Genomic DNA, 25,193 nt, shown 5'->3' with positions numbered 1-25,193 from the left:
ACCAAACTCCACATTTCAAACACGGTTTAGGTCCTAAACTCCCTCTCTGTACACTTTGTATATGAAGTCCACATAATTTGTTACACAAGCTTTGTTACAAGGAGTTGTAGAGCCTATCATAAACCATTTGCTTTTATCACATGACGATGTTTACCATTCTGTCAGTTGCTGCTCATTTTGATAATGAGAAGAATTCGTGGAACCAACACGACTGGATTTTCTTGAAGAAATACAACGCAATTATGTCGAATATGGACAGGGTGGATTATGGAATACCAGATATGATTATAAGGATGTTCTTTCAGTTGATATGGTTGCATCTTATTCCGGAAGTTTTCTTGCAATGGGAGAATGTTAAAAGTATGTTGAGAGATTTGGACAGCCAACACACGAGATGACCAGGGTATCGATAAATGCACCATTACCGGATTTTGACTTGACGGGATTCGCTTGTATTGAGGCATTTAAGTTTGCCGAATATCATTTGATTTGTTATATCTGGTTTGGAAAACATTTTTTCAGAAAAAAATGTGGGCACCAACAGTATTATTACGGTATATGCTCAATGTAAAAATACTGATATCGTTGATTGTAAATGAAGCAATTATATCATGTAGTTTGCAGAAACAAGTTTGGTGACCACAAAAAAGAAATATTCTGATGGTGAAAATCCTGATATAACTGATTTTGAGAATAAAATCGCAAAAGGGGCCTGGCAGAAAAATAATCGGCAAATTTACCCAAGGAGGATCGTGTGATCATAAACAACAATGTACAAGATTAATTATAGATGATGCCGAACTTGATTTTATAATTGCGGATACAATGAACAGAAACACATTTATAAGTCAAAGTGATGTTAATTTATGAGACGGAACTAAAATAGGTACAATTGTGAGTTATATTGACAGTTGTTCACCGCAGTTTACTCATTTAAGATCTTCTGTGCTCGCATATGTTTCAATAAATCTAGTCCCGATGATAAATAGAGTTCCTGGGTTTGCTGTAAGAGTCACTACGGATTCATTTTATATCAATAAAAAAATACAGGATTGCTAGAACAACTACATAACGGCACTAATGCGCCATGGAGTGAATGGAGAATAAAAAAAGAAAATATACTTTATTATTCTAAATCTGCCGACGTTGAAATTAAGGATATTTATTACCAAAAAATCAAATATGAAAATTATCATCTGCGCCATCGGTATATGATCCTGTAGCTAGACATGAAACAATTTATCTGAATGCGCCTGGAAGTTGTGGTAAAACAACTCGTGTGATTGAATTATTTCGGAATTTTGATATAGTTGTATTAACACCTATACACAGGCCAGCAAGAGAAATGAGCGAAAGAAATATTAAATAATGCACTTATGATAAATTCTTTCGATGGAAGGGAGATAATCATCATCATCATCAGTCTCATGACCTAGTGTGGTCCTTGAGGCACTGTGCTGCTGAACATCTGACCAGTTCCCTCCACTTGTCTCGATCATGTGCCAATGCCTGTGTCTCCGCAAAACTTTTCCTGGTCCACTTGTTTCTCTGTCTACTTCTCCTTCTGCCACCCTGGACGCTGCCCTACAGGACTGTTGTGGATAGACTGTTGGCTCTAGTGACATGGCCATACCATTTCAGCTTTCTCTTTTTGACGGTGGTGAGGAGGTCCTCATATTGGCCTACTTCACGCCTGATGGTGTTACGCACTTCTTCATTTGTGATGTGGTCCATGTAAGAGATGCCAAGACTGGTTCTGTAGCATCTCATTTCAAGTGACTGGATTCTTCGTTGTAATTCTGCTGTCAGGGTCCATGCCTCACATGAGTACAAAAAGACTGAGATGACTAGAACTCGCAACAGTCTGATTTTAGTTTTCAGACAGATATTCTTGTCTCTCCATATGGGTCTTAGCTTTGACATAGCTGCCATTGTTTGTGCTGCTCTTGACAAAATTTCTGCTCTTCATCCCTCTTCAGTGATTATGGAACCAAGATATTTGAACTGGCTCACTGTTTCCAATTCATGTCCTCTGACTTTAATCTTGGCTGAGATTTGTTTGCCACTATTTGTCATCAGTTTTGTCTTCTCAGCGCTTATCTCCATGTCAAATCTGGAAGATGTTTCATCCAGGTTCTTCACTAAGGTTGGAGGAAGGGAGATAAATGGACACCTAAATGAATTGGTGCGAAATATATTCCAAGGATAATTGTTTGGGATGAAATATTAGAAACGTTAAAAATATTTCTTGATAGGTTATGACAAAAAATACTGCTGTGATAATGTGTGGTGATCTAGGTTAACAGCCACCTTTTGTTGGATTGTCTAAACATAAATGGCTGAAAAACCTTGTGGATTATTATGAAGAAATAACTCATGATCATAGAGCACTTGATCAAGAATTAGGAGAGTTTAAGAAATTAATCAGACTACAAGCAAATAAAATTCAGTGTGAAATAATGCATCAAATAATTTCAGAAATTCCTATAAATAATTGTTGGAATTTATGGAGACTAAGTGACATGATAGTGGCAAGTAGAAAAATAGTTCGTGATACACTTCAACAACAATTATTTATGTTACATAAAGAAAAAATTTCAAATCTACTCATACCATTCACTAGCAGATACGCAACAACACAATATCGACGCTGATATACCAGGATCGTCAGAGAAACAAACTCTTGTATTAAATAATATTGTTTTAGTTCCTGTCAGTGTGGCTGAGAGCATGTTAACTATGGACAACACCCCATGGATGCTAGGATATGCAGTGGTGATTCTTTCATCACAAGGATTAACCATTTCTCGTACAAATGTTGGGATCGTCGACGATCTTATCGAATGGTCAAACTTGTTTATCTCGCAGTGTCTCAAGTCAGAAGAATATCTCATCTGCAGAGAAGTATCATAGACTTCACAGAAAATAATAATCAAATGAAGAAAACTAACGATGATATAGTAAGAAAAAAAATTAGTTATAAACAATGTGACAAAGAAAATAAGCGCGATTTTGATGTCGATGTCGAATTTATCATGATGCTGAAACAACAGCAAAAAAGTCATTGTGAGAGCTGTAACACAGTAATGCTGTGGCAGTATTCAAATAATAATCCAAGACAATTTACCGTAGATAGAATTAATAGTAGTCTTGGTCACACACGTGAAAATGTGATGCTGACATGTTTTGAATGTAATCGACGTTGAGGTGCTAGTTTACAAAAGTGAATGCGGTGGTAATTGTGTGTCTTCAGTAACTACTTGTCATTGCTTGCATACAAATCCATGTTGCGCAGTTGAATCTAGTCTGTAGATTGGAGCTCTACCGGTAGATCTTACCACGCTAGAAATTTTATGTGCTGCAATACTCCAAGTATGATCAGTCACTCTTATTTTACCACCTTCAAGTTCACCAGGTTCATTTAAATATCTTACAGTAACATTACCTAGTATTTGGTTGTTTTGAAAAGTTATGTCACTGTATTGGTATGTGCTTTTATGTAATTGCATTAAAGAGTTTCATAGAACTTGCACGAGTGATTTCATCATTTAACGCAGCTATCACACTTGGTAATCTTGCAACCCATTCACCAGATCTAATATCTTTATGAATTATTTCCTTTGCATATTGATATCCAAATAACCGCTCAGCAAGTGTTCGATTAAATCATTCAACAATCGCCTGATCATGATGAATTGCACTTATGTCCACGTCTAATTTTGACATTATGTTTTTTCATCAGAGATGATACTGCACCAAGAAATTCCTTGTCAGGATCAACCTGTAGCAACTGTGGCTATCGTAAGGGTCCTCATTGATAAATTTAATCAAAAGCAGATACAACTTCAACAGTTAACACATATTTGTATATACGTGATTGACGTCTATCAATTTTAATAGCATCTTGTGGTAAAAATAAAATCTCTGCTTGATGAACTTCATTAGGAGTACTGACATCAAAATGTGCATGCAGAATTTGTTTAGGTGGTGGTAGCTAAATTTGCCATATTGCCTATCATGCTAACCAATTTGCAGCAACAGAACGTGTAACATTTGCTGCAGCAGTGAGTTTACTAATCACTGCTCTACCTCTCCAGTATCCTCTTGGGCTATAATAAATCGATTCCATTATTTTATAATAATCGGTTGATTAATTACTGGCTCCTAGAACTAGCTTACCTTTCATCGTAGATCTTATCAACCAATTAGCTAATGATTATCTGAAAGAATTATATTTATGGAATTTAATGAATGAATCAACTTCACATCTGCAATATGTCGTTGTTGTAAATCTTTACTTTTATAAGCTACATCATGAACATGGCATTCTTGATCAATAGCATTTATTGGATACTCTCCAGGTCTTGGTAGTTCTCGCTCGTCAAGTCGGGTTCAGGACCACAATAATTATATCCTAGAAGAGGTTTGTCTCCTGGGTATTTAGCCCATGGAGTTCCTGGTAATTTTCCTAATGAAATAGCGATATCACCACAGTTTTCATATGAGACGAAATAAATTTATATTTATTTGTACTAAATTTCACACAATTTGCCTGTAAGTGCCGATCTTTTATTTTTTGTTATTATTGTTGCCAATCCACTTGTGAGGTGATGCTCTACATCAAACACAATATAGATTCATATTATTTATTACATTTGTATAACATGGATGTCATTGATTTCTCAGCGACACGAAAGCAAGAGCCAGTAAAACATCATCCAGCGCTACCAAATTCTATCAGAGCAATTATCATAGGTCCATCTGGGTCTAGTAAAACGCAATTACTGCTTAATTTGATAATGAGAATGCTCAAGTGGGATAAGTTGTATTTAGTAGCTCCATCTGTAGATGATCAGAGATGCTATGATGTACTTAAAGATTTTATTAAAAATGCAAAATTGTTGGATGAGGACGGCCATGATATTATTAATTTTATCACCGATATTGATGAAGCCCCATCTGTAGATGACCTCAATGAATTTGTTAATCTCATGGTATATGATGACATAATGCTGGACAAACGATCAAATCCAGCTAGAATATGTTCTCGAGGCAGACATAAAAATACTGCTGTGATTTATGTTACTCAGCGATATAAACAAATACCTAAAGTGATCAGAGATAACTGCAATATTTTAGTTCTGTTTAATGGAGCTATACACATACTCTGTGAAATATTCAGGAGACATGGACATGATTAATTTCAAAAACTTCTTTTCAAAAGCACAGTCTGCTCCACACGGATTTATAACAATAAATTTACATGATACCAGAACAAGATGTCGTGTAGGTCTTGATAAAATATTTGGTTGATATAATAATGATTTAATTATAGCAGTAGAGAGTGTGCGATAAAATTACATTATCCTCGATCACATTATCGTATAGGTCTCGATAAAATCATTGGATAAAAAGACAGCAGCAGAGAGGTTGCGACCATAAATAAGTGTCCCGATGGGTAAATAAAAGTTTGAAAAGCATGAACAACAAAGATAAAGCAACCAAATTAGAGTAACTCCCGGTTTTAGTTAGAGCCTTTGGTTTGACGTTTTTGACCTTTTATTTTCATTTTTCGTAGGAAGCTTTATTTTTCAAAAATGAACCTTCCAGCAAGTGGTCTGTTCTGCTTCTGAAACCATATATATTGATATGAAACAGAGTATATTTGCGCCATTAAAATGTTGCACATCAGTAAGGAAATCAGAGACAAGTTTGAAAATTTTATTGATTCTCGCTTTATTCTAATTAATACTACATATAGTTGAAGTTTCTTAAGTTTGCGCTTGAGTTTCAAAAACATCCCCCAAAACTTTTCCCAAAAGTTACATTCTGATCTGAAATAAAGGTGTATTCCCACAGCTACCATTGTAACCCCTTTTTGGCCCAAATTGTTTTTATCCAAGTCATTTTAAATTTTCATAATAAGCTCAGGTGACTGTTCTATTATTCCCCAAACATAATTCAACGAACTACCAATCCAAAGTAGACAAGGAAACTTATTTCACCTTAATGAAAACGAAACTAGAATACATATCCACAACATGGAACTCTCTTCATGTGACTCTCCAGTTTCAAATATTTCTCTTTTGTCCGATAACAATTAAGTTACATTACAAAAAATATCAATGACATCATTTCTGGCCCTGTTATTATTTATTTATTTTGTTAAGTTTTAAAGGTATCAAACTATGGATCAATAACTTAATTAACTTCACCGCCAATGACCACATAAGCTTTGCTAAAGTTATTAATACCGTTATTGAGTTCAGTCTAAAAACTTGGAATATCTCAGTCAGAACCTTGCATCTTAACAAGGGTGATTCTGCAGTTTTGTGGCGATAACTAAAGGAAAAACTTATCATCATTGTTATCACTCATAAATCTCTGTATAATGAATTCAATGCTATTATTTAGTGAAATAGCTACCCCTACTACAGACATGTGGCATGATGTCCCACCCAGTCACATTATCCCCCCACAAGGCCAACCAGTCAAAACACTTACCTCTTAATGCTGCGCACCAAGAGAGGCAGCTATTAGTACCGTCTTTATAAGTCTTTGGTATGATTCATTCAGGTTTCAAACCCGCAACCTCCATATCTGAGGTGGACACTCTAACCACTTAGGCCACCTAAACATTCTCATCGTGGAGATCTGATGGACACTTCATACAACGTCATGTTCTATTTACCTTCGAATCACCAATCAAATAGCAACTTTCCCATTTATGATAGTGAACAATTTCATTTTGAACATATTGTTTCTAACTCCCTAATATGAAATAAAATAATTCTGATAGGTTAATAAAAAACAATGGATTGATATCAGCAGAAAATGAACCTTTATTATTGCAGTCAGATCTACTTACTGTGAGTACTTAATTTTAATCGGAGTGATATCTCAACTTAATCAGCAAATATCAGTTTCCAGAGAAACTGTTTTTGAAATATTGTTGTCAGTTTTAACCAGCACAAGGGTCCATGTTGTTCTATTAATTAGATCTAACTGACCACATAGACACAGATCTGCCAGTGAATTATGTAATGGCAAATCTGAGTTTGTCGTTTGCAACTAAATCTGACCCATATGCCAGTATAATAGTGCCTTTAGATTATTAGACTTACTCCATCTTACAGGTTAGATGCAAAATCTTGTGCACTGATGCTTCTCAATAGCTTTTTTTTAAAGAGAAAACCTTTGTCATGTTTGTAGCATTCTGCCTTAAAGAGTTGATTTATCATAACCAAGCTAGCTAACTATCAGTATCCTATTGAAAAGACCATGTCTGAACTTTGAAATTTAATTTGACTGCTATATTATTCATTTCCTTCGAGTACATAGCAAAAATGATATTCAAATCTACACAATATTCACATATGTACCATGACACATAACTTGGACAAACTGTTTCCAAATTAAATTATTACTGCCGCTGCCTCAGTCATGTCAATTTAAATACTTATATACTGAATGAATAGGAATAACAATTGTATATATATGGTCTATACTCACAATCCAACCCAAATCTGCCATCATAAAATGCACTGTCAATGACGTTTGTCAGAAGTAAACAAAACAAAATTGACCCTTATCTACTAATGCATAATGTGACGGCAGATTTAGATCTACGATGTTTGGACTAAACTTACAAGAATGTATATACCATAAGTGACAAGATCATATTTGTGTCCTGCAGGTTTTAATAATCGGTAAAACATATGCTTATAACATGTCTGGCTGAAAGTAAGATCAAAACTTTTAAAGAAAGAGACTATGTGCCCCATCTCATCTGATTTCATGAAAGGTCTAAGTTTTCAGATTTAACATTCACATATCTAATTTTTCCAAATTTCTTAGGCAAAGGCATTGCATCTGAAAAGAAGCATTTGAATGTTCATTAAATTACAAAATTATAATGAAATAACTGTATTTAAAACAAGAAAACACTGCTAAGTGTTGAGGGTCATGGTGACAATATCATGACTTTTTTTCTTCTGAAATCATCCAATTTCATTATCTCATCAAGGAAAACCAAACTGTAACTTGTGTTAATGCACAAAAGGCAGACGGTGAGTTACTATGCAGAAACTTAAAATCCTTTGTCATATCACTGTGACCTTTACCTTTGACCCTTTCATCAATGGAACCATATCGGAAAGTTTTGATGAAAGAATGTAATTAGAATACAAGTCACTGTATGAACTCCGGTTATTGCACCTGATTAAGTCATGGTGACCCTGACCTTTGACATTTAGACCTCCAAATAAATAGGCTTTTAAAGATCTTATATACCAACCCATGTGCAAAAACTGAAGATGGCAAGACATACAGACCTTCAGTTAAATATAAACCACTGCCATTGTCAGTCAGTAACCCTAGCATTTGTCCTTTTGGTCCCCCTCTTATATGGCCACCTCTTCTGCACCCAAGAAGTATCCATATAAATGGGTGACCTTTCCGGAGGGGGACTATATTTGTAAGAAGTATATGCAAGCTTATGTATATGTATGTGTATGTAGTAAGAAAGCTACACATAACTTCAAAGCGTTTAATGTCTTAATCTGAAAGTAACATTAATTATTCAAAATTTCTTCTTGTCTTAAAAACAGACTTATTTCAAGTTAATATAGGTTACTGGTTCTTATTCTTAAGTGTGCAATGCAAGTGGGGCATTGTTGGTATGCACATTCCAAAACCATTCAAAAATCATTTAAACTTTGACACGTATATTGCTTGGCATTTAGAATGCAAGTGGGGCATTGTTGGCATGCACATTCCAGAACCATTCAAAAATCATTTAAACTTTGACACGTATATTGCTTGGCATTTAGAATGCAAGTGGAGCATTGCTGGCATGCACATTCCAAAACCATTCAAAAATCATTTAAACTTTGATACGTATATTGCTTGGCATTTAGAATGCAAGTGGGGCATTGCTGGCATGCACATTCAAAACCATTCAAAAATCATTTAAACTTTGATACGTATATTGCTTGGCATTTAGAATGCAAGTGGGGCATTGCTGGCATGCACATTCCAAAACCATTCAAAAATCATTTAAACTTTGATACGTATATTGCTTGGCATTTAGAATGCAAGTGGGGCATTGTTGGCATGCACATTCCAAAACCATTCAAAAATCATTTAAACTTTGATACGTATATTGCTTGGCATTTAGAATGCAAGTGGGGCATTGTTGGCATGCACATTCCAAAACCATTCAAAAATCATTTAAACTTTGATACGTATATTGCTTGGCATTTAGAATGCAAGTGGGGCATTGTTGGCATGCACATTCCAAAACCATTCAAAAATCATTTAAACTTTGATACGTATATTGCTTGGCATTTAGAATGCAAGTGGGGCATTGTTGGCATGCACATTCCAAAACCATTCAAAAATCATTTAAACTTTGATACGTATATTGCTTGGCATTTAGAATGCAAGTGGGGCATTGTTGGCATGCACATTCCAAAACCATTCAAAAATCATTTAAACTTTGATACGTATATTGCTTGGCATTTAGAATGCAAGTGGGGCATTGTTGGCATGCACATTCCAAAACCATTCAAAAATCATTTAAACTTTGATACGTATATTGCTTGGCATTTAGAATGCAAGTGGGGCATTGTTGGCATGCACATTCCAAAACCATTCAAAAATCATTTAAACTTTGACACGTATATTGCTTGGCATTTAGAATGCAAGTGGGGCATTGCTGGTATGCACATTCCAAAACCATTCAAAAATCATTTAAACTTTGACACGTATATTGCTTGGCATTTAGAATGCAAGTGGGGCATTGTTGGCATGCACATTCCAAAACCATTCAAAAATCATTTAAACTTTGATACGTATATTGCTTGGCACTTAGAATGCAAGTATGGCATTGTTGGCATGCACATTCCAAAACCATTCAAAAATCATTTAAACTTTGATACGTATATCGCTTGGCATTTAGAATGCAAGTGGGGCATTGTTGGCATGCACATTCCAAAACCATTCAAAAATCATTTAAACTTTGATACGTATATTGCTTGGCATTTAGAATCATTCTTTTTTCCATTTACTCCATTTTACCACTGCTGCAGCGTATTCTACGAGTTTCCCATCATAAAATTTATCTGCAAAAACTAATGAACTTGCCTCACTGACGTCGAGTTAAATAACTTTAGTTTTTCTTCGAAGTAATAATTCTCAATTTATGTGATGACATGTTTAAGTTTTGCAACTGTTCATTCTTATTTTACTAATTGTACAAAACTGTAATTTAATTATGCAAATTGTTTGTCGAGTAGATGAAATGCCTTATTTATATAGGACATGATACATGTACTGTCGCATGATTTTTCGGTCTTTGTCTGGTACCCTGCTTTGTTCAAGATTAATTCCTCTCTGGGTATTAATCCAGAAAATCTAATTTAGGCTATACCGTCCATGTTATGATCTTGACAATTATTGTCTGGTTGTAAAAATCAAAGCGAAAAACTCAACCACTGTGTCAAGCTCAAAACTCTATCACAACATTGTTCACCCCATTTCCTGTCAGCGCAGATAAATAATATTATAATAACCTTAATGATACATGTACTTTAACGAACACTTCCTTCAGTAACGTAAACTTGACATCGGAAAACAGACATCGCTAAGATAGGAGGATTATTTACCTTATTGGATGAATTAAATATTGCTCCTGCAAACATACTTAAATATAATGTGGCCACTTCTGAGGAGTGAATTTTACATTTCTGCACTAATATGCTGACCATTGGTCACATTAGAGGAGTGGCCTTTCTCGAGGAGTACATTTGAACACAAACTCACTGGTGCCAAGAGATTCTGGCCAGAAGAAGCAGGTAGGCAATGGCGGGGGGGGGGGGGGGGGCACTGATGACAGGGACCACTGTAGCATCATTACCTTCTTTTGTGCAACCTTTCTAAACAGTTGGGTTACAGGATGTGAAGATTGGGCAGTACCCTTGACTTATGACCATCTGTCTACTAAATTAGTATGGTTCTTCGCCTGTGCCAAGACAATGCATTTGCAGTGTTGGTATAAATAACTATTTATCCTGAACATAGGTATATAATTTCTTTTCCTCTTGTTTCCATGGCGTTTCAATCTGTATTAATACACTGGGGAATATTACTCTTGCATCTTGTGATTCAGCTATCTACATTCTTGGTTTGTTTCATGGCGCATTATTAGCCTACAAAATGATTAAGTCCTCTATGTGGACATTTGTAGTGGATCGCTGACTGGACATTGGCCAACCCTAACCCTAACCCATTATGAGCCTACACAATGATTAAGACATTTGTAGTGGATAGCTGACTGGACATTGGCCAACCCTAACCCTAACCCATTATGAGCCTACACAATGATTAAGACATTTGTAGTGGATAGCTGACTGGACACTGGCCAACCCTAACCCTAACCCATTATGAGCCTACACAATGATTAAGTCCCCTGTGTTGACATTTGTAGTGGACAGCTGACTGGACATTGGCCAACCCTAACCCTAACCCATTATGAGCCTACACAATGATTAAATCCTCTACGTGGACATTTGTAGTGGACAGCTGAATGGACATTGGCCAATAATGACAAGGTCAAGGCATGTCCTCTTAAACTTACAGAGCAGAAACCATCTTCTTATTAGACCATGACCTTCACCTATACATCCCAATATCTGTAGGTGTCTGTCTTACCTTAAACATAAGACATCCATAAAGTCAGGTCATAACTCTTAACAAAAGCAAATGTGGAGAACAAATAGAAAGACCCTAGGAAGAACCGCTAACCCAGTGGAAGCTACAAACAAGTTTCTCACATGCCCACATTGACTTGAGCTTGGACTTGAACCCACATGGAAAGAGGTGAAATGTTTGTGATCTATAGAGATGTATTCCTCATTGGGATAAATCCTATAATAGTAATGCTAGTCTATAATTTCTTTGACATTTTAAGAAATAAGCAGGTTTGAAGAAAGTGAACTTCCTTAGTATTAGATCTGACTAAACTACATGATTAGTTACATGTATGTCTGACAGATTGAGAATATTTTATCCATGAGACAAAACTATGAAAAAACATAATAACTGACATCTAAGATATAAAACACAGTCATTATTGACACAAAGATAACCTTTATTACATTATTATGTAAAACATCACACACAAAAAATGCTAAGTTCACATCTTTAAACAGTTTTATATTTAATTTCCATGATGCATTTCTCCATCAGATTCAAAGTCTCTTTCAACATACTAATAAGATGATTTCTTATCCTATGAATTTGAGTTCAAAGTTAAAAAAGACTTTGATTCAATCTTCAAAGACAACTCTTATGTCCAACAATTCAAAATAAATTAATGACTATCTTTGTATTTGCACATGCTTGCAAGATTTCAACTTTGCTCTCATCCTCTACATTGGAAGCAATGTCAACAACAGTGTCTTTCCCTCATTCCCTCATTCTCACTTGCAGTACTGAAATAAATATAAATAAAATAAATTCAATGAATATTTCTTCATGAAAAACAAAATATAAATAAAATAAATACAATAAATATTTCTTCATGAAAAACAAGAGTCCCTAGATGGGACTGATGCCCTGCTGTCCAAGAATTTAAGATGAGACAATTCCTTCTTTTAACTGCTGAGAGTTAAAACCATCTCTGATATTTTTGAGCAATGACAAGATTTTCAAATCTGCTGCACATATTGAATGTCAGATTGACACCAATTTCATTTAAGACTAACTAGACACCCTAAAAAGTCCTCCGGTGAAACTCCCATCTTATGACCATCCATTCAAGACCAACTAGACACCCTAAGAAGTCCTTTGGTGAAAATCCTATGTTATGACCATCCATTCAAGACGTGTAGTGATCAAAATAAAATTCTACCTTCAAAAAAGGCTAAAATGGCAGACACTAAAGGTCAATTGACACAGTTTTAATTAAGAACTAACTACATATTAAAAATAGTATTCTGGCGGCAACCGCATATCTATATACCTTTGTTTTGAGAATAGTTAGCAACAAGATTTTCAGTATGGCAACTGCTATGGCCATTTGAGATGTCAGAACAGAAGCATTTTCATTTTGGTCCAACTTAATGTCACAAGAATGTTCAAAAAACCATGTCAAATATGATCATCCATTTGCAATAAGATTTTCAAGATGGCCAACATGGTGGCCATACTGGCGGCTTGATCAGCTCTGTTAAAGTAATTAAAGGATAAAATTACAAACGTTCCCAACTTTTTAAAATAAGAAAAAAGCACTTGTCCTGGACACGTAACTTGGAAATATTTACATGATTTTGAAAATTAGTAGTCCAGCATGTCAAGCTATTGGATCTGTCAAGTCATGATTCCTAATGTTAAAATGTGATCAGGTAATGTATTTGAAGGAGAAATCCAGTAATTCCTGGTCATGCACATAAGAAATATAATTACTGATTTTTCCAGCAACTTGTATCAACACTCATTTATAGAAATAGCTCATTCACAACAATTCATTTTTAAATCATGATCAACTGAATAATGATTATGCTGATGTTTCTGTTGCTGAAAAACAAGTTCTCGAAGTTTACCAAAAACTGTAGTAAATAAAAAAATGACTAATTTGTGTCCCAACTTGTACAGGGTCCCAATACTTACATTCATTATCATAAATATGTATCTTTTTAATTTTTAATTTTTATACTCAAACATGCTATTTCCTACGAAATGTTATGATAATATTTTGTGATTAACGTACACACAAAAAAGGCTGCAACTAAAAACCAACAGTGGGAATCTTTGTATCATGGCAACTTGTTTCACTTATTTTAGTTCTTTGCATATAAGAACTGATTATAATGTGGCTTCACATCATTAAATACAATAATATTGTGTTTACATGCACTGTCAGAACACAGCCTTGTATCAACAACCCTCAGTAATGACTCCTTCATTAATAACCCAGGTAATATTCATGACTTTTTATCAAAAACAGTTTGACTACCCTGCTCCAATCAGATTTTTTATCCAAATTATTATTATTACAAGACAGTACTCACTGCCCTGACTGATCAATGGTTAATGACTATCGATGATGGGAACTTTTGATTGTGTTAATCAAAATGTTTTATTACATAAATTATCATTTTCTGTGCATCTCCATTGGAGATTACAAGCAGTTAGTTTGTGAGTAACTGTCTTAGACTTTAAGGAAATTTTTACTGGAGTACCACAGGGATCAATTTTAGGTCCTCTCTTTTTATATATAAATGATTTTCCAAACATATTCTTCACTGTCTATGTATTTAAGTAAAACATTACAATATGTTAGCAACAAAGAAGCTAGGATAGCCAAAAATGAAGATCTACCAAGAAAGACAATAAACAAAGCTTAAGTTAACAGACAACTCAGTTATTGCTTATTGTTTGGCATAAATGGTCATGGAAATATTGAGAATTGTACTAAAAAAATGTGTGTGTGTGATTTGAATTTTTAACATAGCTTTTTAAAAAAAAATCAGTCACATCACTACATTGTCTGCAGTGTGGCAGTTAATATTGATATACAGCACTGGTGTATTATGCCGCAGACCAGTAGCATGATGTCCCACCCAGTCACATTATCCTGACACCAGGCCGACCAGTCCTAACACTAACCTCTTAATGTTGAGCACCAAGAGAGGCAGCTACTAGTATCATTTTTATAAGTCCTTTGTAACTCAACTGGGGTTCAAACCCACAACCCCCACATCCGAGATGGATGGTCTAACCACGGTCTACTTTGAAGTAAATGGCAACAAATAAATGTTTAATGTGCCAAACCCATATGTGTTCTTATTGATAACAAGCCCAACCCCTGATTTCTTAGAAGCATCTAAGAAATAGGAATTATAAAACAGCATGGGTTATGCTGCCAGACAAAGTGGGTTACTAAGTAACCTAAAAAAAAAAATTTAAACTTTGCCTTCTTGTGTTAGGAAAGCAAAAATGACTTTGCCCTGTGATTTTTTTAAAGATACATTGACTGACCATAACTTTTTGGTCTTCGATTAGTTCTAGTGTTGTGTTGTAACGAAATGTCAAGCCATTAAGTAGCTAATGTTGATATCAATTACACCAACAAACAAACTCTTGCACGTTCACAGGCATGTGTTTTGACAGTTGATTGACCGTTAACCTTTTCCCACATAAGTTAGCAAACATCACTGCCTGATTTCCACATATCTTTTGATAATAAAAACATACTAACCTGTGTTACAAAACTATAACAATAGTATGTAAATAGCAACTTGCATTTTAAGAACAGAATCAGTGATCTGAATATTTTAATCACCTCTTCACACTATTTCATCATAAAATTTGTTTGAAACTGTAAGTGAACCAGTAATGGGGAAACAATGGCAGACAACACTGTGTCTGGGAAGTACCAGTTTATTATGTTGTTACGTGTTCAGGCTCTCAAAAACAGTAAAAAGAAAAAAGTGAAGACAACAAGCTTTGCAAAATTTAACAAATAATTTATTTCCTTAGAAAAACAAGGTAAAAATTAAGAAAAGAACTTATGTTTTAAAACTCAAATCCCAAAATAATCCAAGAATTAAAAATTAGAAGTCGTAGTAATAAAATATTCTAAGGAATTTGAGTTTGAGTCCCAACAAAATCCAAAATGGAAAGCGATGGCGTATGTTATAGCCAGTGTGGTACTGATGTATCTACAGTTGTTTGTTGAACCACAGAAAATAATATTCAGGTGTTTGAATTCAAAATAACATTTCAGTACATGTCTTTGTCCAAGAATTCTGCATTTAATAATTCCTTAAAATAGAATTTCAACTCAAACTTGTCACAACAAAACAAACACCTTAACGTCTAAGTGTTTAAAAACCTGACTGAAATTATTTCTCAAAACATCACAATTAAATCTGATTAATGCACAATTTCAATAAAACCAGAATTCTGAAATAGAGATTATTTACATGTCTAAAGTCACATATTCCCAGGACAGCCTCGATTTCACCCTGTAAATCCCACATTAAGAATGAATATAAAAATGAAAAAAAGAAGTTGTTTACTTCAATTCTTACTAATTCTGTATCAAGGTCAGGAACTAGGTCAGCATAAAGATACAAAGTTCTAATAAAAGGTGTTAAGAAAAAAAAAAAAACAGATCAAACTAATTTCTGGAAAATGTCAAATTCCAGTATATAAAAGTACATTACAATAGCATGTAATGGAAATATAAAAGTTAAAACAAACAATTAAATCAAATCAAATCAAATATAAATTAAATCAAATATACATAACAATATTGTCTGTTTTTGTAAATCACTGGCAAATATACTCAGAAAAATAAAAGATTCATAGAAAGCAAAGCCTATGTATTATGTGAATTAAGATTCAGCTTTAAAATGAAATTATTTAGGTCAAAAACATATGGGACAATTATAGGCTATGGAATTTGCTAGCAGCACTGCAAGGTCAAAGTTGTTTTCAGACTTGACTCACATTTGTGATAATACGAAAAAAAAGCTGTAAAGAAAATACTACTTAATCAATGCCTAAAATGACTACAAATACGCAGACAACTAATAAAATTGCAATCCTATCAATGGACTGCTGTTATGAAGCTAACTAAAGTGAGTGGCAATATTACAAAAACCCATCCTTCTAAAAAACAGATGCACTACATGTCTGTGTCAATTGGTTGGAAAGAAGGGTTTAATTCATATACCGACTATAAAGGACCATGTCTGTAAATAGATGCATTTCAAAGTTCTATTATGAGTAGTTACAGTGATGTTTTATCCACAATGAAGAAATGCGGATGAACAGTATGATCTGAAGACAAGTGCATTTGCCCTCATGTACATAGTACAGGGGGTTGCTTCAAATGTATTTAGAAATCTTTCAAGTGCCATTGCTGTAAACTTTAAGAAAGTTAAAAAAAATTATTAAGAATAGTGAATTAAGCATGTTTAATGACTTGATATTACAATAATATAATCTGGTTACTCGGTTACAATGTAGTTTCTATTATACTCTTTTAAAGTCATATGGCCAAAATAAACTCACAAAATTTTCTACTTGAAAATAAAGTGTTGCTTAAATCTAATGTTAAATGCAAATATGAATGCTGGGAAATTGAGGGCATAACGCAAATAAGAGAACACATATTATATATATATATAATATAATTTTCATGCAATATGATTTTCAAGAAGCACCTAATAGTTCAGCGTTTAAGAAATCAAATACAAATATTTTAATAAGCAATCATGATTTTATGACGGCTTAACATTTGTACCTGTGATATATCTATATGAGAACCTTCTATGGTTTGTATAAGCTTGTGTTATATTTATAATGTTTTATGTAGTAGATGCTATACTCACAGAATGTTTACTTATTACGTCTGCTTTAATTTCACGGCCATGATGTAAATTACCTGCTAGCTAATTATGACACCCTAGACAAAAAAGTATATTATTAATTAGTATTATTATTATTATTGCCTGCATTATAATTAGGAGGCACAGTAAAAACAAACCTTTTTTAAAATCCACTCTGCATCATCCATGGCTCTTGTAATGATCTGCTTTATTCTTTCTGGGTCTGTCTCATCAGCATGACTGTTGAATCCCTGAAAAAGGAATCTGACATCTATGTAAGACAGTAACTTACCTCAGTGGTTATAGGTGTATTTCATATACAGAGTTTACTATTTACTTTCTCACAAGAACTTGGGGACAAGTGATCTAAGGTACATGCCTTTAAAGATCACTCAGATCTCACCTCTATGTGGGTTTGAGCCTTGGCTTGACCACTGTAGGTATGTTAGAAAGCTTGCCAGTAGCTTCCTCCACCAAAATAAACTGGATGCATTGTATAGCCTATTATGTGCTATAAAATGGCAATAAACCCCAGAAGACAAAAAAAACAATTTTACATACCGGTACCTTGGTCTACATGTAATATGTCACATATCTTTAATAGTTTGTGGTCATGGGACATGTACCAATTTTTTCCCTCATTTGTTATGTTAATCTGAACAGAGAATAGTTTCTACAATATTTCTGGTGAATAGTATTCAATTGTAAAATATCACCTGGAAAATATTTCCATCTTTGTTCACATCATATTTTTGTGCCACAAGATGTACATTATCTCATTTTAAGCATCAGTGTCTATTTGAGCCATGGAATATACTACCTTTAGACACGTGCACTTTTTATAATGAACTGCTAAGAGTCACCTTGTAACAGGAACTGTCTTTTAATGAAGAGCCTTATCATGCAGGAAAAATGTCAATACATTGTAAAATAATGTAACCTATATATTTCATGCTATCTTTCTTCCCGCATTATTGTAGGCATTTCATTCATCTCAACACTGCTTCTTGACAGTACCAACAGGGCCAAACTGACAATAGGAAATGATGGTTCAATTCATGCATGCAGTTAATAAGATAATTGTGATCAGTGAACATTTTTCTCATTTACTCTGCAGCAACTATGGTTAGAATCTGGACAATCTCATAAAGTACATCAAGTCAGTATTATTTGTAGTAAAAAATCTTTTTCTCTGAGGATTCATTTAGCTGATAAAAATGTGTAATTTAACAATTGCTATAAAAGCTCAAGTGACAAAGAAGAAAATTTTAAACCTTTTTTGTTTGTGAATGATGATGCTATGGAATCAAGCGCTATTAGCAATGGTTCTTTGTAAGGGTCTTGTTCACTACAATTTGCTGTGCAGGACTTTAAACAGAGGTTCAGGCAATCAGGGACCATATCTCTTCTAAATGATCATATGGAATGTTAAAAATGGAACTCAATTAAGATTTTATCACTATAAAGGTGAAGGAGAATTTCAGCTAAAATCCAGAAAACTTTGGTCAGTTATGCTGTGTAAACCAAGGGTAGACAATTTGAGGGCATTTACTCCTGTAAATGATCTCATGAAACACTTTCAAGCTCTCAACATAAAAGATGCATGCCCAATTTGTTAAAATGAAATCCAACAATTCCCAGTAAAAACCAAATTACCAACAGAACAATGGATGTACAGATATTAGGTACATAATGACTTTAACGAGCAGGACCCTAATTATATCATTTTGACTGAAATTTTATTTCAAAAACGAAATCCTCTTATATAAAGAAAATCCTTGTAAACATGCATTAAATTGTGTAGCAAATGGCAATAAAGTACAACTAAATCAATGTGGAATGTGAAATGATACAGGTCACAATATTCATCCATGCTAGTATAGTATTCACACACTTTGCCGTTTGTATCCCCCTACGGACTTCAAAACCAAACAGCAACAAGGATGTAAATTAATGTACAAAACATAGTCATTTCTTACATCAATTTATGGCTAACCTGACTGTCAACGGTGGATTCCAAACACTGTCAACTTGTTGGTGTTTCAAATCAAACGAGTTTCTTTAGTAATATGATTTCAATATCTGCATGGGAAAGTCTATGTTTTCAAGCAACAGATGCAAAGTAGTTCACTATCTTTTGATAATCTCAATAATTATGTTATTATTGGAGTAACATATCTTTGCACACATGTACACAGAGTTCCTTCTTTAATATTTGTTCAGTGTTTTAGAAATATTAAAACTAAATATTGCAAAGACTGGACACAGATGACACAGTTTTTAAAGAAAGACTATTTTAGAAACTAGAATAGGACAGTGAGCAATCTGAATGTTTACACTGACAGAATCTGTTTAGTTTTGAAAGATGAACAAGTTCAGAGGTCTTGGAAATGCTTAATAACACGTATGTGGATGCAAATTGTTTATCTGGGTGCAGAAAGTCACTTATGCAGGTGTCCTATGTATGCACACAATTGCTGGATGGCAAATTCAAGGGCTTGCTAGTCCTGCTTCAACCAACTGCTGAGTGAAAAATGTGTTATCAGTTGATAATTTTAGCAGTGCTGATATTTACAATGAGAAAATTAAATGGCTGAAAGACACCCAGATGTACATGTTGTCACTGTAAGAGTACATCTGAAGAACCTGACCCAATGGCTTGGCAGCAACTTCAATGACTTAACTAGCTGCTGATATTTACAATGACTGAATTCAGAGGCGAGGCAGAAATATATAAAGAGTACATCAAATGAACAACTTTAGCTTTCATTATCGTTTCCAAGTGTAGTCGAATGTTGCATATGACCTCAAAATAAAAACATTTTGAGAGTTAAACATAATGCTGTTTGCAAAGTATTTTGGGGTTAAACAGCAAACTGATGAAGATTGTAAATTCAACAGAGTGCTTAAGTCACTAGAACTGATAGTTTGCATGGAACACTACAGCCAGATGTAAGAAAGTGTGTGATGCCTAGCTTAGTGCTTGGAAAAAGACCTTTCCTTGGCCTGACATAATTCACTCTCACTCTAATGGACAAACAAGAGTTATATGTCAGTGCTGTAAAGAAGTTAGAAAATTAAACTCAATGGCAACCACTGGTTCTTCTCATCTGGAAATTTAGCCCAATATGCTTCTGGTAGGGGACTGCAACTTCTGCTGGTGGGACTCCTGTTTTTCCCAAAATAGGATTCCTGGACCTCTTGAAGACAATCAGGTTAGGAAAGATAAATTGATAATTAAATTACTAAGTAAGTTCTGTGCATTTTTTATATCCTTGATGCTCTTTGTTACTAAAATTGGTGGGTGGTATGAACAAACAGGAGCATGCAAATACTATAAATATATAACTTTGTTAACATTTCTGAGAATTTACCCTTAGTATTGATACTCCTTTATTATGGAAAAATGAAATATAACAGTGTAAAAAATTATATACTGGGTCAATAACTTATATCAAACAGATGACAATGTGAAAGATGGGCTCAAGAAGCTGAAATGAAATTTTACCAGGAGTATGAATAGACAAAATACTTGGATACTTCCAATTACCGCACATGTGAAACAATCACTGGAAAGAAACCTCCTGCAAGTTTATTTACTACTAAATTTTTTCATTATGACACACAAAATGACTGACCTTCAACATCAATCTGGTTGATTCTGAGGTGGCAGGGGATAGTTTTGTAACTTGGCCCCTGTTAAATTTCATAACTTAGGGCTATGGTGCGACTTTTTCAGCTATTATCATTTACTAATTATAGATATGGATATACTTGTGAACTAAATGTTTCAAGCTCGTGTTGTTCTTGAAAATGATGTGAAGCATGTATAGGCCAATCAATCAGAATCTCACCCATAATGATATTGATTTTCGGTTTAGGGGTAGATATCACCTAGTCATTAAAAGCTGCAAATATCCGCAGGCATATTTGGCTGCACACATTGGTGTACATTTTATACACTTATAAGTATTTATCACGGATGTGGAGCTACCATCGGCCGAAGGGTTCTTTTTGGTGACATGTACATTATATTTCTGGAGCAAATCATATGTTTGGTGACTTGTAAATCCATGTGGAATAGCACAACCATCTGTCCTGTGGCCATTTTGAATCTTGCGCTAGATATGACTGTTACCAGTTACCAGTATGTGTCACATATATGTTCCGGAAAGATCTGCATGCAGCAAATTTGCACATTTTAATGAACTGGTGACATCAGTATCAACAGTGATTTAGGGGGTTGATTTATTGGACTATGGCATGTACAGCTCCCATAGTTACTCTGCAGTATGAAGATAGTGAAATCCCAATAGCTGGCTATGAAGAAGAGCTAACCCCGATAGCAGCAAATATGTGGGTTCAAGACAAATAAAATATCTCAAAAACGGCTTGGATGGCAGCCATTTTAAACTGCATCAGCTGATTTAGTACACAATATTTTACAGAATTATCACCTACGAAAAGAGTCCAAAAATATGGCCCTTTTTATCCTCAATTATGTATTTTATTTTTTATGACTTTTTATACTAGGCTGGTGAATCCGACATTAAATGTGTGCATAAAAACTTTCCCTTGCACCCTGAGGGACTCAATTATGAAAGTAATTGTATCCGGAAGGTTTAGTCCTACACGTAAGACCTCTACGCTGATATTTATGTTTTGTGCGTCTGGTAGAACTAAAACATAAATAACTTGTGATACGTCTTACATTGTAGGACTACCGGAAGGTTGAGACGAACATGTATTAATGATCTTGTTACGAAGTCCGTTTTAGGCAAGCACCTGCCGCACATGGTGTTGATAATGACTTTGTGCCTCGTCCGGTAGCTTTCTAATACATCGAAGTAAGTGTCTGTACAAATGCAAAGGACTCCTGACAGATGGCATTATTTGTTGTTAACTCTTCTCTACATCTTAGTACTTCAGAGGTCAAGGTTATCGAAGTGGAAAAGGAGTCTTAAATTTTACGATTCTAAACCATCACTAAAGTGATGCGCAATCTTAAAATTTACTTTTGTGACGTTAAGTGAGCAGCAGGGAGGGCGAATCCTACAACTTTTAGAAGGTTCCAAATGCCGAAATAAAACGTTTATAAAACCGCGATGACGCTTTATGTAAACGCAATTGTCTCCGTCGTTGCTGCCCTTTGTTGTCGTTGCCCTCCCTGCTGCTTCCTGCGTCCCTTTTCAAAAACTAAGATCTTTATCGAGATAAGAAAAAAAATATTTGCGTGTCTGTTGTCATAAATTAAAAATTTAAGTTAACAATAATGGCCAACATTGGAGAAGCACATTCCGCTAGATTAGCCAGAGAGCGACTAGAAGCAATAAAGAAATATCTTCCCCTGAGAGATTCTGTCAAACAAAAACTACAAGCGCTGCAGCAGACATAGAACAATTATTTAAATCCGTTACAACAGCTACTGAAAAAGCTGCGGCGGTTACTGAAAGAGCTTTATTGGGAGATCCTAAGGACGAAACAAAGAAAGGTATTCTTCCAGTATTAAAACAGACCGTTGAGCAGACTGAAAAAATAACAGCGAGAACTAAAACAACAAAAAAAACTTCTACGAGATCTTCCAACTGACATAGCTGCAGCTCAACCTCCGTCCGTCGGCGAAGAAATACTTGAAGGTATTGAACAAATTCGTACTGAACTCGCGTCTAAACCAGTAAAGGAAAATATTGGACTGATCGCAAAATTTAGGGAGGACTTTATCGAAGATATTAGAAATATTAAAATAGAAAAATTGCCTGAAAAAATATTAATTAGTATATTTAATAAATCTGGTATCTTAAAACCCGGTTTTGAAAAAGTAACTGATGATAATCTTATTAAGTGGATATATCGTAAATATGAAAACAAAAAAACAAGCCAGAGATGATAATTTAAATTACAGAATTCTTGATGAAGAAGTAAAAAGACTTATAGAGAGAAAATAAAACAACTAGAACAACAACAACTCTCCCAGCAGGAACCTTCATATCAACCACCTCCACCTCTGCAACAGATAGAACAACAACAGTCTTCTTCACCGCTGTCGGAACTTAAAAGGTCTGAAAAAGCAAAACGAGAAAGATCACCCTTAAGACTATTTAAGAAAACAGAAGAAGAAGGAGCAACTGGCAGTGGTTTGGGAAGTGGTCTTACTGATCCTAACAATATCATCAATGACGTGTCACGGTTAGAAGTTCTCATAGGAGGAAAGCGAGCTGGAAATAACTCGCCAGAAATAATTAATGAAGCAGCTGATATCTGTCAGCGATTATTTCAAGGTGGTATCATGGATGCTAGTATATACCGAGAACTTATTGATGAACTCGCGGACGGTGTCAGTGGCTACTACAGCGACTTGTTAAATAAATAACTAATTAAATAAAATGATCGTAAACAATTCTCATCGTAGACCAGTTATAGTCAGGGTTGTAAATTCACGAGTACCCGTATACAAGATGACTTATGGAAATGGATCCGGTGCTGTTGTTCGGGGTTTATTTGCGAGGATGGCTCCTAAAGCAATACCAATCGCAAAACAATTATCGATGAAAGCTATTGACGTTATTAAAGATAAAGCTACTGGCGCTGTTGGTAGCGCTGCCGGTAAAGCATTCATGGCAATCAAGGACAGACTAGCACGATTAATACGTAGACCTCAAAGGGGTTCGCCACCAGTAAAATTACCAGCCACCGCAGACATGCCTGCAAATGTTAGTAAAGTAATAAATGAAGCCGCAAATCAAAAACTAGCAGAGCTGAAAAATCAAGGGGATGAACAAATAAACACAAGTCTGGTGGCGGGAAGTGGTCTTCGTTTTAGACGATAACTTTTTTTAATAAAATGTTTAAACGGGAACCCGACACAGCATTCGACATAGACGAACCGGTTCTTAAAAATGAATCAGTGCGTGCTTTTCAGTATTATTCTTATGATGCACGAGAACCAAATCGACGAGGACGAATTGAATTATAGGTTCAGGATACAAGCAGATATTTCTTGCCCGCTGAAGCATTTATTGAAGTAGAAGGTGAAATTATAAAAACAGATGACACAGAATACCTCCCCGGGGTTAAAATCGGTTCTGTCAATAACGGAATTATGGCCTTGTTTAGTAGCGCCATATATATGATTGATGGAAAAAAATATCGAATCGATTCAGAATGATGTCGATGTTGCTACAACAATAATTGGTCTAGCAAGATATTCTGATGATTATACAAGATCAGCTGGTCCATTAATGATGTTTGCCAAGGACACTTCTGATTATCCGAACAGTGATCAGTACAAAATTAGACGACCAAGAAACTTTGCCAACAACGCTGACGCTGATGTGTGACCGGTGGTTCATGGTGCTAATACAGAATTTAATTTAGGTTTCGCTGCACGTAGATTAATGTTGAGCGGCATCGTAGAAATTTTTCTTGTGCCATTCCGCTGTCGCATATCTTTGGATTTTGCAGAGATGTCAGAAAGGTAATTTTCGGAGCAAAACATACGGTCGTGCTTGTTAGAAAAAATGACGATAATGATGCTTTATGGCGACCTCTAGGTGACGCTGGTAAGGTAGAAATAAAAAACTATTACTGTGGATGCCGGTAATGACTACGGCAATTACTGAAGAACAGCGATTACTTTCTTTTATGGATAAAGGTGGTAAATTGTTGTTATCGTGGTTTACAACAACCACAGATAGTATTCAGAGTAAATATAATGGTTTATTTACATGGCATATAGCATCACAGCAGGGAGTTTCTGCACCGCGACATATTTTTATGGCTCTTCAGGATGCT

General features: G+C 35.0%; 1 protein-coding gene across 2 annotated transcripts; it reads right to left on the bottom strand.

The window, feature by feature from the left end:
- Positions 1–12,130: 12,130 nt before the first annotated feature.
- On the bottom strand, positions 12,131–22,351 carry LOC149775079 (LYR motif-containing protein 9-like). Of its 2 annotated transcripts, none has more exons than XR_016416477.1 (3): positions 22,145–22,351; positions 17,561–17,653; positions 12,131–12,494 (listed from the first exon to the last, which is right to left on the bottom strand). XR_016416477.1 is itself a non-coding variant. In XM_089943219.1 (3 exons), the coding sequence occupies exons 1-3, from the start codon at positions 22,290–22,292 to the stop codon at positions 12,483–12,485; spliced, it is 210 nt and encodes a 69-aa protein (XP_089799345.1). In that variant the 5' UTR covers positions 22,293–22,351; the 3' UTR covers positions 12,131–12,482. The 2 variants fall into 2 exon arrangements, 1 of the variants encoding a protein (XP_089799345.1); XM_089943219.1 differs by having other exon boundaries at positions 22,188–22,351.
- Between the last annotated feature and the right edge of the window lie 2,842 nt (positions 22,352–25,193).

The sequence above is a fragment of the Sinohyriopsis cumingii genome, chromosome 19, assembly GCF_028554795.1.
Source record: "Sinohyriopsis cumingii isolate HCF-2022 chromosome 19, ASM2855479v2, whole genome shotgun sequence".
Classification (NCBI taxonomy): domain Eukaryota; kingdom Metazoa; phylum Mollusca; class Bivalvia; order Unionida; family Unionidae; genus Sinohyriopsis; species Sinohyriopsis cumingii.
This window is presented reverse-complemented; position numbering and strand designations above follow the sequence as displayed.